Genomic DNA, 12,511 nt, shown 5'->3' with positions numbered 1-12,511 from the left:
GGGCAAGGCGCAGGGCTTCTCCCGCTCAGCATACCTGCAGACGACAGAGAGGGAGAAGAGTCACGAGGGTCTCTATGTATAAGCCCACAGCTGGTCTGGTGTCCTCAGTGCCCCCACATGGACACAGAGAATGAAACACTAACATGAGTATAGTATCTTAATGAAGCCGGTCAAGGTAAAGCCAATATTAATCAAACAAATAAAAACCTGCACCTACAGTACAGCACAGAGTCGTGGACATTAACTATGACCTGTTCTTTATACTGTTGTTTCTTCAGACTCCTACAATAGTCATATATACCGTGTGTTCTTCATTCATGACAATATGACCTCTGATATTATGTATTTCATTGGTTTTATCCACATGTTCTGTTGTTCACGTTACAGCACAGCGACGTTAAGGACAACGGGTGCTGCGCTGTAAGTACAGATGATTCTGTAGCGGCACATCAACTGCCCCGGTGTTCACCTTCTGGTCTGTCAGCACGGAGTTGCTCTGAAGTGGAGGCAGGTGGCTGTTGAGCAAGACGCCGGGTCTGTCGTGCTCACAGAAGATTGTACCGTTGATGTAATGGAAGCGATCGCCTGGCATCAGCCTGTTTCTACAGGTGGCACAGCTGAAACACTGCAGGGAACAGAGAGAAACACAGAAATGGATCAGATTCAGACCACTACAGCACATTCATATATTATGAGCATGACATCAAGAGTTGAAACTTAATCTTGTGAGCGCCTGATGTGAGAAACTGAAACTGGATGGATAAGTATGAATTCAAATATGAAACACTACAATCGAATATGTGGTAAAAAGACCTTTACACCATGTCTTCACCAGAGTTTAACAGTAAGTGAATGAGGTAAGAAAATGGAGGGCACAACTCCTTCCTCTCCTCCTTCCCCTCTCCACCAGATCCCAGATGTTCCTGTCAAACAAGCAGCGGGAGACAAAGTGCGGTGATGTGAGCGCTGGGGATTTACCTTGAGGTGGTAAACATTTCCCTGCGCCCTCATCACCATCTCGTTGGCTGGGATCGACTGTCCGCAGGCGCTGCACGCCCCGCTGTGCCCGAACAGCCTGCAAACACAGAAACACAGATTGCTCCGTCGGCACAGGCTCCAAAATCTCAAACCGGCAGCTTCCTCTCCTCCCTCCTCTCCTGCCACCTCTTCCTTACTCTCACCTGATGTAGTCGCTCCGACACAGAATCATGCCCCCTTTGCTGTAGCAGGTGGTGCCAATGTCCCCCAGCTGGGCTTGGCAGCAGGAGCACTTGAGACAGCGAGTGTGCCAGTAGCGCTCCATGGAGAAGAGAAGGAAGCGGTCGGCGATCTTGCCCCCACATCCTGCACAAGACCTGGGGGCCGGCGTCCCGCCTGACGCCTGGCTGTTCACCATTGTGATGTGGCCCTCACAGGCTCCTGGACACACAGAACAGAGGCTCCACAGTTGAGACTGGAGTAACGGTGAGTAAGGTTCACCTTCTTAGGACGACACAAATACTCAGATTCCTGCTAAAATGTCTGAAATAAAACATTTTAGTGTAAACTGGATCTATTTATGTTTCCATTGTTGGATAATTACTTTTCATAAACCTCTTTGTATTTACGACACATCTGCCATTTCCACTTTCCACACAAAGCAGACAAAGGTAGACTGGCTCCAGCTGTAGCTGTTGGTGAACATGGTCACAGGCTGACCAGGGACCACAACACAGATCATATCAGTATTCATAACTCCTTCTGTGCACACATCAAGCAGCACATGACACGCACTTCTTATTGTTGACTATATTAGAATCGTGCTTACTGCACCTCTATAACGTCAATATAGCACAAGTAATATCTTGTTTCTGATTGTTAAGTATTTACAGGAATAACATGAAGGTGCATCGTGATGGAGAGGAGGGTCCAGCACTGTATACATGTAGAACACTGTGTTTCACTCTGCAGTGAGACTTAGTAAAGTATCTCCATCCTTAAGCTCGACTGACGCGTTAACGACAAGGAGGTGCTGCTCACGAGAGAGCTGCGACGATATTCAGAGAGAAGAAGAGGACAGACACGTTACCTTCACGAGCGCGAGGCTTTCCTCCTGCGGGGAACTTTGAGAAGGTGCACAAATGTTCAAAAGAAGCTCGACACGCGCCGCTTTTCAACACTCAGACTTGTTCTGGTCTGCATAGCGTTCCGGGAAAAAAAGGGAAAACAGCTCAACGTTGAGCCCGGGACGGGCGGCACGGTGTCGGTAAGAGTTGGACAAACTCTCACTGACATCCAGCTCCAGAGATGAAGAAGCAGCGTTACACGGAACCGCGAGGAGACATGACGCAGCTCCTCTTCCTCTCCTCTCTGTCACAGCCGACCATCTATCAACATTCCTTCATCTCTTTCCAACGCTTTTGACAGCGACTCTATTCATCAAATTGCGCAAGGAGCTATTTCAATTACCGAGAGGGGACGTAACCGACGAGCAGCGCGCAGCAGCCAATAGGAGAGCAGGGGGCGTGTCCGCAGTCAGAATGATTTATGAGTTTATAGTGGCTTATTAGTATGTTCACTCTAAGGATGTGAGTGAGAGTGTGAATGCAGGGTTGACATACATGTAATGTATTTAGTTTATAGTTTACATGTAAATCATACCTCATATACTCTAAATAACAGTTTGAGGAGGTAACATCGTTTTATCAAGAAATCAGAAATTAACATTAGCGTATACAATTTATCATTATCAAATTATTGATTTGAAGAGGCACATTTTAAAAAGTCAGTACTTAAATGTACCCATGTTTCAGTAGATTAATGTAGAAATAATTTCCTCCGTCACAGGTTCTGCTCCTGATATGAAGGAATTATTTGATCAAAAATGATACGCAGAAAAAATCAAAGTCGAGACTTTAAGGTTATCGACAACCTGCCACACATTCTTAGTACAGTAAATGTTATATAGTTATTCCACTAGGCCCAGAACACCTCCGACATCATGTATCTGGTCTTATAGTTTCTCTAGATGGCATTGCGCTGGCATCCAGCAGCACCGTAAAGAATCTCAGTTATCTGCTGGAATCAGTAAATAAATGCAGTGAAGTTGCAGGCTGTAAAGCTGAAACAACGAACGTGATCTCATAGGAAGGTGTATAAATAACACACCACTTTTAAGGACATTTCGTGTGATGAACGTCAACAACATTTTTGGTTTCACACAGGACATGAACATCGGTCTCCTGGCTGAAAGTCCTGTATTTGTTTGACCCCCCTCGTCCCACTTTTGATATTACATCATTTGCTCTTCTTCACTCATTCTGAGCATCATTCATTATTCTATGTAACTCGCTTTGGCCGTTTACTTTGCAGTCGGCACCGACTACGTGGCCTGAAATGACTCGCCAAAAGCAAGAATGGAGTTGTGATAGCGCGCAACATGACTGAAGAAATTCATTCATTAACATTTCAAAAATCAGGCACATCCTGTTTTAAAGCGATTCAGAGTTCATGCATCTGTTACCTCTAGACTAGATTACTGCGATTCCTTATTATCAGGCTGCTCTAATAAGTCTCTCAAATCTCTCCAGCTGATCCAGAATGCTGCAGCTCATGTACTAACAAGAACCAAGTAAAGAGATCATATTACTGCTGTATTAGCTTCTCTGCACTGGCTCCCTGTAACATCTAGAATATCATTTAAGATCCTTCTCCTCACCTACAAAGCCCTGATTGGTCAGACACCATCATATCTTAAGGAGCTTATAGTACCATATTACCCCACTAGAGAGCTGTGCTCCCAGAATGCACGGTGACTTGTGGTTCCTAGAGTCTTCAAAAGTAGAACAGGAACCAGAGCCTTCAGTTATCAAGATCCTCTTCTGTGGAACCAGCTTCCAGTTTCAGTCCAGGAACACACTCACCACATCTAAGAGTAGGCTTAAGACTTTCCTCTTTGATAAAGCTTATAGTTAGGACTGGCTCAGGTTTATAGTTAGGACTGGCTCAGGCTGTCACGGGACATAATGAGGACTCAGGAGCAGACAGTCAGGTGAAGTGAAAAAAGGTTTAATCAACAAACCAAAAAACAAGCAGGGAATCCAAGGACAAGACGGAACAGGCAGACTGGGAACAGGACGAGCAACACGGACGGGTAGGTAGGGAAAAAAACAATGACCTGGCAGTGAGTGAGTGAGAGACAGGGGTTTAAGAAGTGACTAGAACAGGTGAGGAGAGTTGTGCTGATGAGGGAGTGCTTGATTACAGATAAGGGACAGGTGAAGGGAGTTGGACTGGTGCTGACGGAGTGACTGAGTTGAAGAGTGAGGAGCTACAGAAAACCACACACCACATAAGGCAAAACCCGATTGTGACACAGGCTTATAGTTAGGACTGGCTCAGGTTTATAGTTAGGACTGGCTCAGGTTTATAGTTAGGACCGGCTCAGGTTTATAGTTAGGGCCGGCTCAGGTTTATAGTTAGGACCGGCTCAGGTTTATAGTTAGGACCGGCTCAGGTTTATAGTTGGGACCGGCTCAGGTTTATAGTTGGGACCGGCTCAGGTTTATAGTTGGGACCGGCTCAGGTTTATAGTTGGGACCGGTTCAGGTTTATAGTTGGGGCCGGTTCAGGTTTATAGTTGGGGCTGGCTCAGGTTTGCCTTAGACCAGCCCCTAGGTAAGCTGCTCTAGGCCTAGACTGTCAAGACTTCCTAGGATACACTGAGCTCCTCTCTCCTCTTCTCTCTCTCCTTCTCTATGAATTGATGTCCCATTAATGCACATTACTAACTTTGCTTCTTTGAGTCTTTGTGCTTTCTCTCCTCACAGGTTTCCGTGGATCGTGGTTATATCTGGACCCTGGTCTCGCCTGCCTGACACCCACTGCTAGAAGCGTTTTTTGGGGGAGTTTTTCCTGTTCCAATGTGAGGGTCCCGGGACAGAGGATGTTGCATGTTTATAGATTATGAAGCCCTCTAAGGCAAATTTGTGATTTTGGGCTTTACAAAATGAATTGAATTGAATTGAATCCTTAGGAGTGTTGTGAAAAACCGGTATTCAGGATTTTCTATAGACATTGCAAAATTATAGTTATTCTGAATTATTTTGGCCACGATGATCGTATAGTGAAAATCTGATTTTGTGGCAGCCCTACTTCCATCCGTCATTATTTATATTGTTGAACTCTTAGATATTTATGGAAAAATAAAGCAATAAAGCCCTGCGTTGTTAAAAGTACAATGTATTGAATATGATAAGGATACATAGTTTTCGAATCCCTTCCACCCATCTCACAGGAAGGTCAAAATAGCACTGCTGATGTCAGTGGCGGGCCGTGCATTTTATACCTGGGCCTTCTGTGCTGTCCTACTGTGGCCTCATTATGACGCCACAGCTACGGTTATTTGTTTCTAGGGGTGTAACAATACACGTATTCGTATTAAACCGTTCGGTACGAGGCTTACCAACTGAACAATACGTTTGAATAATACTAGTGCATTTGGAAAATGCAGAAGCTTAAATTGTGGGAAATATAATGTTTTGGGTGGACTGCACTCGCGTAGGAGACAACGGGCTGTGTGACCTCTGAACCCGGAACAATAACAAAAAACAGCTGAGGCCCCGCGTGTGTTCAGGGAGGCTAAGCTAAACTAGCTTAGCGGGGAAACAACAGCAGTTAGCTGTTCACTACTGATTCAAACAGAGAATCAAATATCAGAGATAACCCCGTGATGACGGGATGCTTCGTCATTAACGGACAAGTCAGAACCAATGTAACTAACACAACGACAAGAACAAACTCACAAGAACCAGTCACATGTTTATATGACAACAAAGCAACAAATCAATCCAGCAACACTGCAGCGCTAGAGCACGAGCCATTCATACTATTCATATTATTCATAAAAACGACACCATAGACAAATGAACACAGTAGTAATGTTACTGCAGATGTAAAAACTAAAGCAGTTCACTTACCAAAGCTGCCTTCACTTAAAGACAAAGTCCATCCTCCTTTCTTTGTTAAAGTCAGTAACTCCTAAATCTATTTCTCCTCCTTCAGCCATTGAGTGTTAAAAACACACAGCAGGTAAAACAAATAACAGAATCTACACCAAGCACAACGCTAAACATGTCATAACTTCTCTTACATGTGTTTCAACCTGAACTCTTACTGAACACTAAGACCTGCTAGCTAGCTTTGTGTTTGATAAAAGACACGCTGGCCCACTGACCAATCACGGAGCATGTTAATGCAGACGTACTTAGAGGCTACCTGGGTACCACTGGCACGTCAAAGAATACGCCCAACATGTCAAACTAAAGATCTGATTGGTTGAAGACTATGACAATCAACAATATCGTCCCCATTCACTTTACCTGCAAAGTCTACAGAGGACCTCGGGCCTCTCTCCTTACATAGAGACATAGAGGCTGAATCTGATTGGATAAAAGCTCTCCTTAAAACAAGCTGTGCTGGAAGCAGAGCAACTGAGGAAGACAGGAGCTGTGCAATGAGAACATAAGCTAATGGGAAAAATAATTATAATACATGTAGTGTATTTATGAAAAATTATTAAATGGTAAAATAGCTATAACTTTGTGATTCTGTCTAGGCCAGCAGAGAAGGCTTAGCTGGCCCTGATGGCCCACCACTGGCTGACGTTGATGAAATTCATTGTTTCTCAAGGACACTACAGCAGCAGGTTAGATCTCAGTAGGTCCTCGGTCTTAGTTCGGAGCAAGCCTAACACCCTGCTGTACTTCCAGCTGAGAGCCAGCAGAGGACAGCATCTTATAATGTTGCAACAAGCAGACATTGGCAGGTTTGTATATTGTACGTCCTGATATCTGAGGTTAGATATGATGAAATGAGCAGAAACTGTCACTGTGAATAGTTTGTCTCTAAGGATCAGGAATCCGCTTTATTTTCATGATCTAAACTGGGCTTTCCAACTCTGTTACATATTTGAATCAAATTAATGTTGGTGTTGCATAAATGTCGAAGACACGGGAAAATGTTTTCAACAAATGAATATATGTTTACTCTCTATTGAAGTTGCCGACTCAATTACTAACCACTCTGTAATGAACTGACAGGTCAGACTGGTTGTTGATGCAGTAGCGCTGCAGCCATACACTAAACGTAGAGGTGCACTTCCCCAATGGGACCACTAGAGGGAAGTGAACACTCTTGATTGTAAATACACTCATCAACACTGTACTAACATCTTCTGTGTCAAGATAAAACAAAGAAGGTGATTATCGAATCTATCACATTTAAAAAGACATTTTACAATAAGAAGAATTTATAGAAAATAATTCTATGAAAATTGGAGTCATCCATGGGTTGCTCAAAGCTCATTTATGCCCTTTCACTACAGAGCAGTGAGCCCACAGAACAGCAGTGCCAGTACTACAGTACTAGGGGTAGTAATAGTACCTTTCAAAGCAGTTACAGTTACAAATTGCTTTTCAAAAGAGACACACATACAGATATGCTTAAAATATAAAGCTGTTATATTTTAGAAATATCATAATGAAAACAAGTTTTTACAGTTTGGTTTGAGGACGGTTAAGATCTTAGACTGACAGGGAGCAGATGAAGAGAAGGACCCAAGAAGGACAGTTTGATGTGTGAACAGTGTCATAAGAGGTTTATACTGATTGAGCCCCGTGTGTCGGTGTCTCCACTAACCTGTGGAAGTCAAGCAGTGACAGGCTCAAGACCTTTGCTGGCTCTGTAACAGGGGTTGTCTATGTCTGAGTAGCTGATCCAATTATATTTCCTTCAGTGCCACTGCGAGATTGGCATTTGTGGGTTTGAGTGAAATGTCTCCATAACTATTAGCTGGAAGACATTCATAGTGCCTGATGATCTAGCAGAATGTTAATGTGTCCAATACTTTAGTATTTAAATGATATCTGCACCAGCATATCATCATTGTCAATGAGCTGCTATAGCATGGCTACAGACTTACTTTTTCACACAGTGTGGCAGTACTGTATTGTCTACTTTCCTAAATTGACTGTTGTAAGGCATATGTACACAATGACATATTATGTGGAGCAGGGGAGCAAGGTCAGACACTGATCCCATAGTTGCAGTAGTAGTATCAGAATAGCAACAGTAGTAATAGCAGCAGCAACACAATGACCGTAGTAGTGTTAGCAGTAGTCCTTTGAATCAGTGTTGACGTCACAGTGTTTGCTCTGCTGGACCCTTTGTGGAAATGTTGACCTGCGTTCCATAAAGATGTTAGCTGTGACACTCTTGACACACGTTTGTTTTTAGCACAGTAAGCCATTAACGATTCATATGTGTGACGTGTGTTATTGTCCCGCATTGTGCTGAGAAGGAACCACTTCAACACATCCTTTTTCAGAGGGCATGCCAGCGCTCCCCGAGGCCCCCGTTGATTTCCATCACATGTCCTGTTCCTCTGTCAAGGCCATGCTGAAAGTCACAGCTCTCTGTGAGGCTGCACAACACTTGGAACTTCCAGTCGGGGTTCCCAGCCAATACAAACCGCTGTGTGGTATCACAGACACATTTATGGAGTTCCTTCACTGTCATGTGGAGAGATCCTTCCATCTTTTCACCTCAGTGTCATCTGAGTTTTGTGGTATTAGCTTAGCATTAGTCATCCTAAATGCTAACTCCTCAGTCCAGAGGTAATGGATTGTTATTTCTCTTTGGAAATCAATGAAAATCATTGGGATTCTTTATAGCGATGGTATTTGAAGAATGTTTTTTTCACTCTTTGACTGCATCAAATAATCAATAAAGAGCTAGTTATGGAATGTGCAACTTCAGTCTTTATAAAAACAACAAAGTTCTATTGCTGAGCGGACTCCATCTCTTTATTATAGCACCTGTCTGCTGTGACCCTCCAACCAGACATCCGCTTACCAGCACCTCTAAAGCTCGCTAATTACGTTGTATCATGCTCGCTTATGTGTTCAAAAACCAGAGTATAAATAAAAACAATACATGGTTATTTCGTGGGAGGCTGGAGAAACAGAAACCTGGAGTCCTGCAGCTTGCCTTGGTCATGTGCTGGTGCTGGTAAGTAGGTTTTTTACCTTTGGACCGAGCTAGGCTGACCGTTTCTCCCCGTCTCCAGTCTTTATGTGAAGCTAAGTTATCTGGATGAGGCCTGTGTCCACAAAGCGCCTTTCTCTTGGCGCCAGTGTCTTTGTTCAACTGTTCCCAATGAGGAGAGAGCGTTTGTAGCCACACGCGTTTGCCGAGAGTGTGTTTTATATTATACTACATATTATTATATGATATATTATTATATTATACTGAATTCCCTGTGAGGGTGACAACAATAAGATGTCCTGACGTGTTCATCAAAGTCTTATTTTCTGCTTTTTTTCCTGTTGGAATAAATGTTAAATATTTAACTGTAAAGTAGTAATGCGTGTTTGATACCTTAATGTTTTTGCATTAAATCATTCTGGGATGTTTGCTGACATTGATTGGATGTGGCACAGCCCTACAGAGAACATGTTCCACTGTTCAAAAGATAAATTAGCCAAACTTTGATTACCTTTAAATTCAGGTTATACTGTATGTTCTCCAGCGCTTTTGACTCGACATAAGGATCTCAAAGGATCATAAGGATCTTTCCACCTTGCAGTTATTACTTGACCTCCTTATTTCTCTCTTTGGTAACACTTAACATGAAGTCCATCTATTTATCATTTAAAAGCTGTTTCTGAATATGTAATACAACTTTAATGTAGTTGTAAGTAGATATAAGTGTTTATGATTGTATTAAGCACACAGGCTGAGGCTGCTGTATGACAGTGATGTCATAGAGAGGAACTGATACCTAACTCTAGTTTCTCATTACTGTAAACTTCCTGTTTAAGCTTAAGAAAGCTTTACTCACTGCGCTTTGAGTAAAGCTTAGACAGACGGACAGACAGATAGATGAGAAACAACAGAAATGAGTTCCTAATATCTGTTCTAAGTGCTGTTAGAACGTAGAACCTGAAATGCCACGATGACTCCTAAACAAATGAGCAGTCAAGCGTTGTCATGGGACACCAGATTTTGTGGACAACAACTCTGTTGGAGGGATCGTTTCCTTGAATTTACACCAACCAGACCGTTCAAACAGACAAACATGGTCATCAAGTGTATTGTTGATCGGTGTGAGTAAAGTGGGAACCCTTGGCCCACTCAGTGACGACAGCAGATGGTGAGGAGGTCTCCATGGTGAGACGGTGCGCCGTGTGTGCTCTCTGGTTCCTGCCTGTTGGACAGCCGGTGAAAGAATTCAGCCTTGTTTGAAGTATGAGGACGCAGAGAGAGCTGCTCATACTTGATCAGATGAGTTTATGATCAGTAGGAAAATGTGCTAATATTACCAACATACTATTCAGCCCACGTTAGAACACCCATGGTGAGAGGTAATCAAAACACTGGGTGTGTGGGAGATGTACTGACAAATGCCTAATGTTTAGAAACTAATGTTACCTGAGACTCTATGTGGGCTCATGGACGAACATACTGTGTGACAGTGTGGGCACTAAATATGTTGTAAAGTCACTATTACAGGGGGCGACACAGCATTAAACTGTAATTGACTATCTAGTATAAACAATAATTAACACAGTTTATAACGTTGTTATGGTGAACATGTTGGCTTGCAATTGCACACACACACTTATCTGTGTTATCTGTGAATTTAAGTTAAATATTCATTCTCCTGTCTGCACTGGTTTGGTTTCCATACAACTCCTGAGAAACAATGTTTCTTTAGCTGCCAACGTCTCACTCAGCTGGTCACTACAGCTGTGTGTGTGCGGTTTGGTGCTGAGCAGGTTGCTTCATGGTGGATCTATCAGAGCTTTTCTTACTGAAAACAGCCGCCTTCGCCTGAACCCGCCCAACCCGCAGGTTGGGCGGGTTCAGGCCGAGCTTACTAGAAAATATCACAGGTCGGGGGGAGGTCCAAAAGTGGCAACGCAGCATTCCATGTGAGTTATTTATAACTTACAGAAACATTGTGTGCAATAGTCCATTATCTCTTCCCCTCTCTCTGTCTCACTCTAACTGCGAGCTGCGTAGCTTGAGTCCTCTTCTCTCTGTCCTCGTCTCAGACCTCAGTCCGGAGTATGCTACAATAAGGCCTAATTGGTTCAGTGTTAACTTTAAAACCAAAGAGTATCAGGGCATTCATCAGACTGTCTATCAACCCAACAGCATAGTTAAAGACAATATTCATTCTTTGGCGCTTGAACTCGACAAGGAGATCTGTGATGGAGTTGTGATTGCCCTGAGCGGCAACAATATAAATCCCCCGTGAGTCCAGACGCTGGTGGTGATGGTGGCTGATGAAGCTGGTGAGCTGATGAATCTGCGAAGATTGGGCGGAGATGGGGAGGTGGAGGGGTGCGTAACAGCTGCATGAACGTACTGAAGACAATCATATTTAAAAGAGACAGCAGCAGATGATAGGCTAACCATGTAATTGTGTCGTGCTATTGGATAGAAGAGACCAGCTGATCTAGACAGCTGATATCATGATTGACAGCCCCAAAGAATAACAGCAATGAAATAATGAGTGCGCCTGCGTGAGGAGTGATTGCAGATGTATGAGAAATAAACTACAGGCTTAGGCATGCAAGACTATCGTCTTCCTGTCTGCACTTACGCTAGAGCTACATTTCTAGTGCCCCATACTGAAAAACGGACACTTGAATACTACGTATCAATGGGTACGTTGACTTTACATCTACTGAACAGCTTCACACTTCCTGAACAATGATGCCTTTCTGTATGTAGTAGCCATCAAGCAGTTAAGATACTGCCTCAAGTTTCATCCCACCAAACTTAATATCTCAGGTCCGGTAGTAACTGGAGCCTGGAGAGTTGGTAGAGACGAAGCCCACTGCTTTAGTAGTACTGACTGGGGCAGTCAGGAGTGTTCCTCCCTCCTTTCAGAAGGAGGCAGAGGCCAGGGTGAGGAATTTAGTAGTCCACCGTCATGTTTGTGCTCCAGAGCCAGCCGGAGCGTTGTGTAAGGCCACGCTGCCTCAAGAAGGCAGAGCTGGAAATGTCTGTGGAGGTCTGAGAAGCTCTGTGGTAATGAATAAAGGGTTAAGGGATCCATTGTTAGAACACAGTCCTGAATAAGACGCGAGGGTGATGGTTTACTGGGAAAACTAATCACAGATTCTACATCATAGCAGAGAACACAGTTGGGGGGTAATGAGAAAGGGAAGCAGGAAGGGGCTTCACGTCCCTGGTGTGATGTTGTGTCGGGACTGGTTTCCTCCCATCCCAAGATGTCACAGTTTAAGTAACTTTTGTTTGGTGAAGCGGGTTTTGTAAACAAGTACAAGTATCATATCTTATAGCTTAGAGTTGTTGTAGTTAACCTGACTCACCAGATGGTTTGTGAACAGAATCTGAGACGCCATCCTTGGAAACTGGAGAAGAGCGAACAGAAGAGCGAACACATCTTTTCCATGGAGAAAAGCCTTCAGTGTCGTCTTGCTCTTCTTTCAATGAA

The 12,511-nt window shown here is 43.6% G+C and overlaps 1 protein-coding gene across 2 annotated transcripts; it reads right to left on the bottom strand.

Moving 5' to 3' along the window:
- Positions 1-2,431, bottom strand: LOC116377174 (LIM domain transcription factor LMO4-B-like). 2 transcript variants are annotated; one of them, XM_031838746.1, is made up of 5 exons: positions 2,069-2,431; positions 1,182-1,419; positions 979-1,075; positions 470-625; positions 1-34 (listed from the first exon to the last, which is right to left on the bottom strand). In XM_031838746.1, the coding sequence occupies exons 2-5, from the start codon at positions 1,394-1,396 to the stop codon at positions 26-28; spliced, it is 477 nt and encodes a 158-aa protein (XP_031694606.1). In that variant the 5' UTR covers positions 1,397-1,419; positions 2,069-2,431; the 3' UTR covers positions 1-25. The 2 variants fall into 2 exon arrangements, with proteins under 2 accessions (XP_031694606.1, XP_031694605.1); XM_031838745.1 differs by lacking the exon at positions 1-34 and having other exon boundaries at positions 50-625.
- Between the last annotated feature and the right edge of the window lie 10,080 nt (positions 2,432-12,511).

This window comes from Anarrhichthys ocellatus, unplaced genomic scaffold (assembly GCF_004355925.1).
Source record: "Anarrhichthys ocellatus isolate YVR2014 unplaced genomic scaffold, GSC_Weel_1.0 scaffold980, whole genome shotgun sequence".
NCBI lineage: Eukaryota > Metazoa > Chordata > Actinopteri > Perciformes > Anarhichadidae > Anarrhichthys > Anarrhichthys ocellatus.
This window is presented reverse-complemented; position numbering and strand designations above follow the sequence as displayed.

Bases quoted from the DNA above. Each gene is read 5' to 3' on its own strand.
- LOC116377174 (XM_031838745.1), bottom strand. From the start codon at position 1,396: ATGGTGAACAGCCAGGCGTCAGGCGGGACGCCGGCCCCCAGGTCTTGT. The intron at 1,076-1,181 runs GTGAGAGTAAGG...CTGTGTTTGCAG, and splicing joins TGTCGGAGCGACTACATCAG to GCTGTTCGGGCACAGCGGGG. The intron at 626-978 runs GTAAATCCCCAG...TGTTCCCTGCAG, and splicing joins GAAATGTTTACCACCTCAAG to TGTTTCAGCTGTGCCACCTG.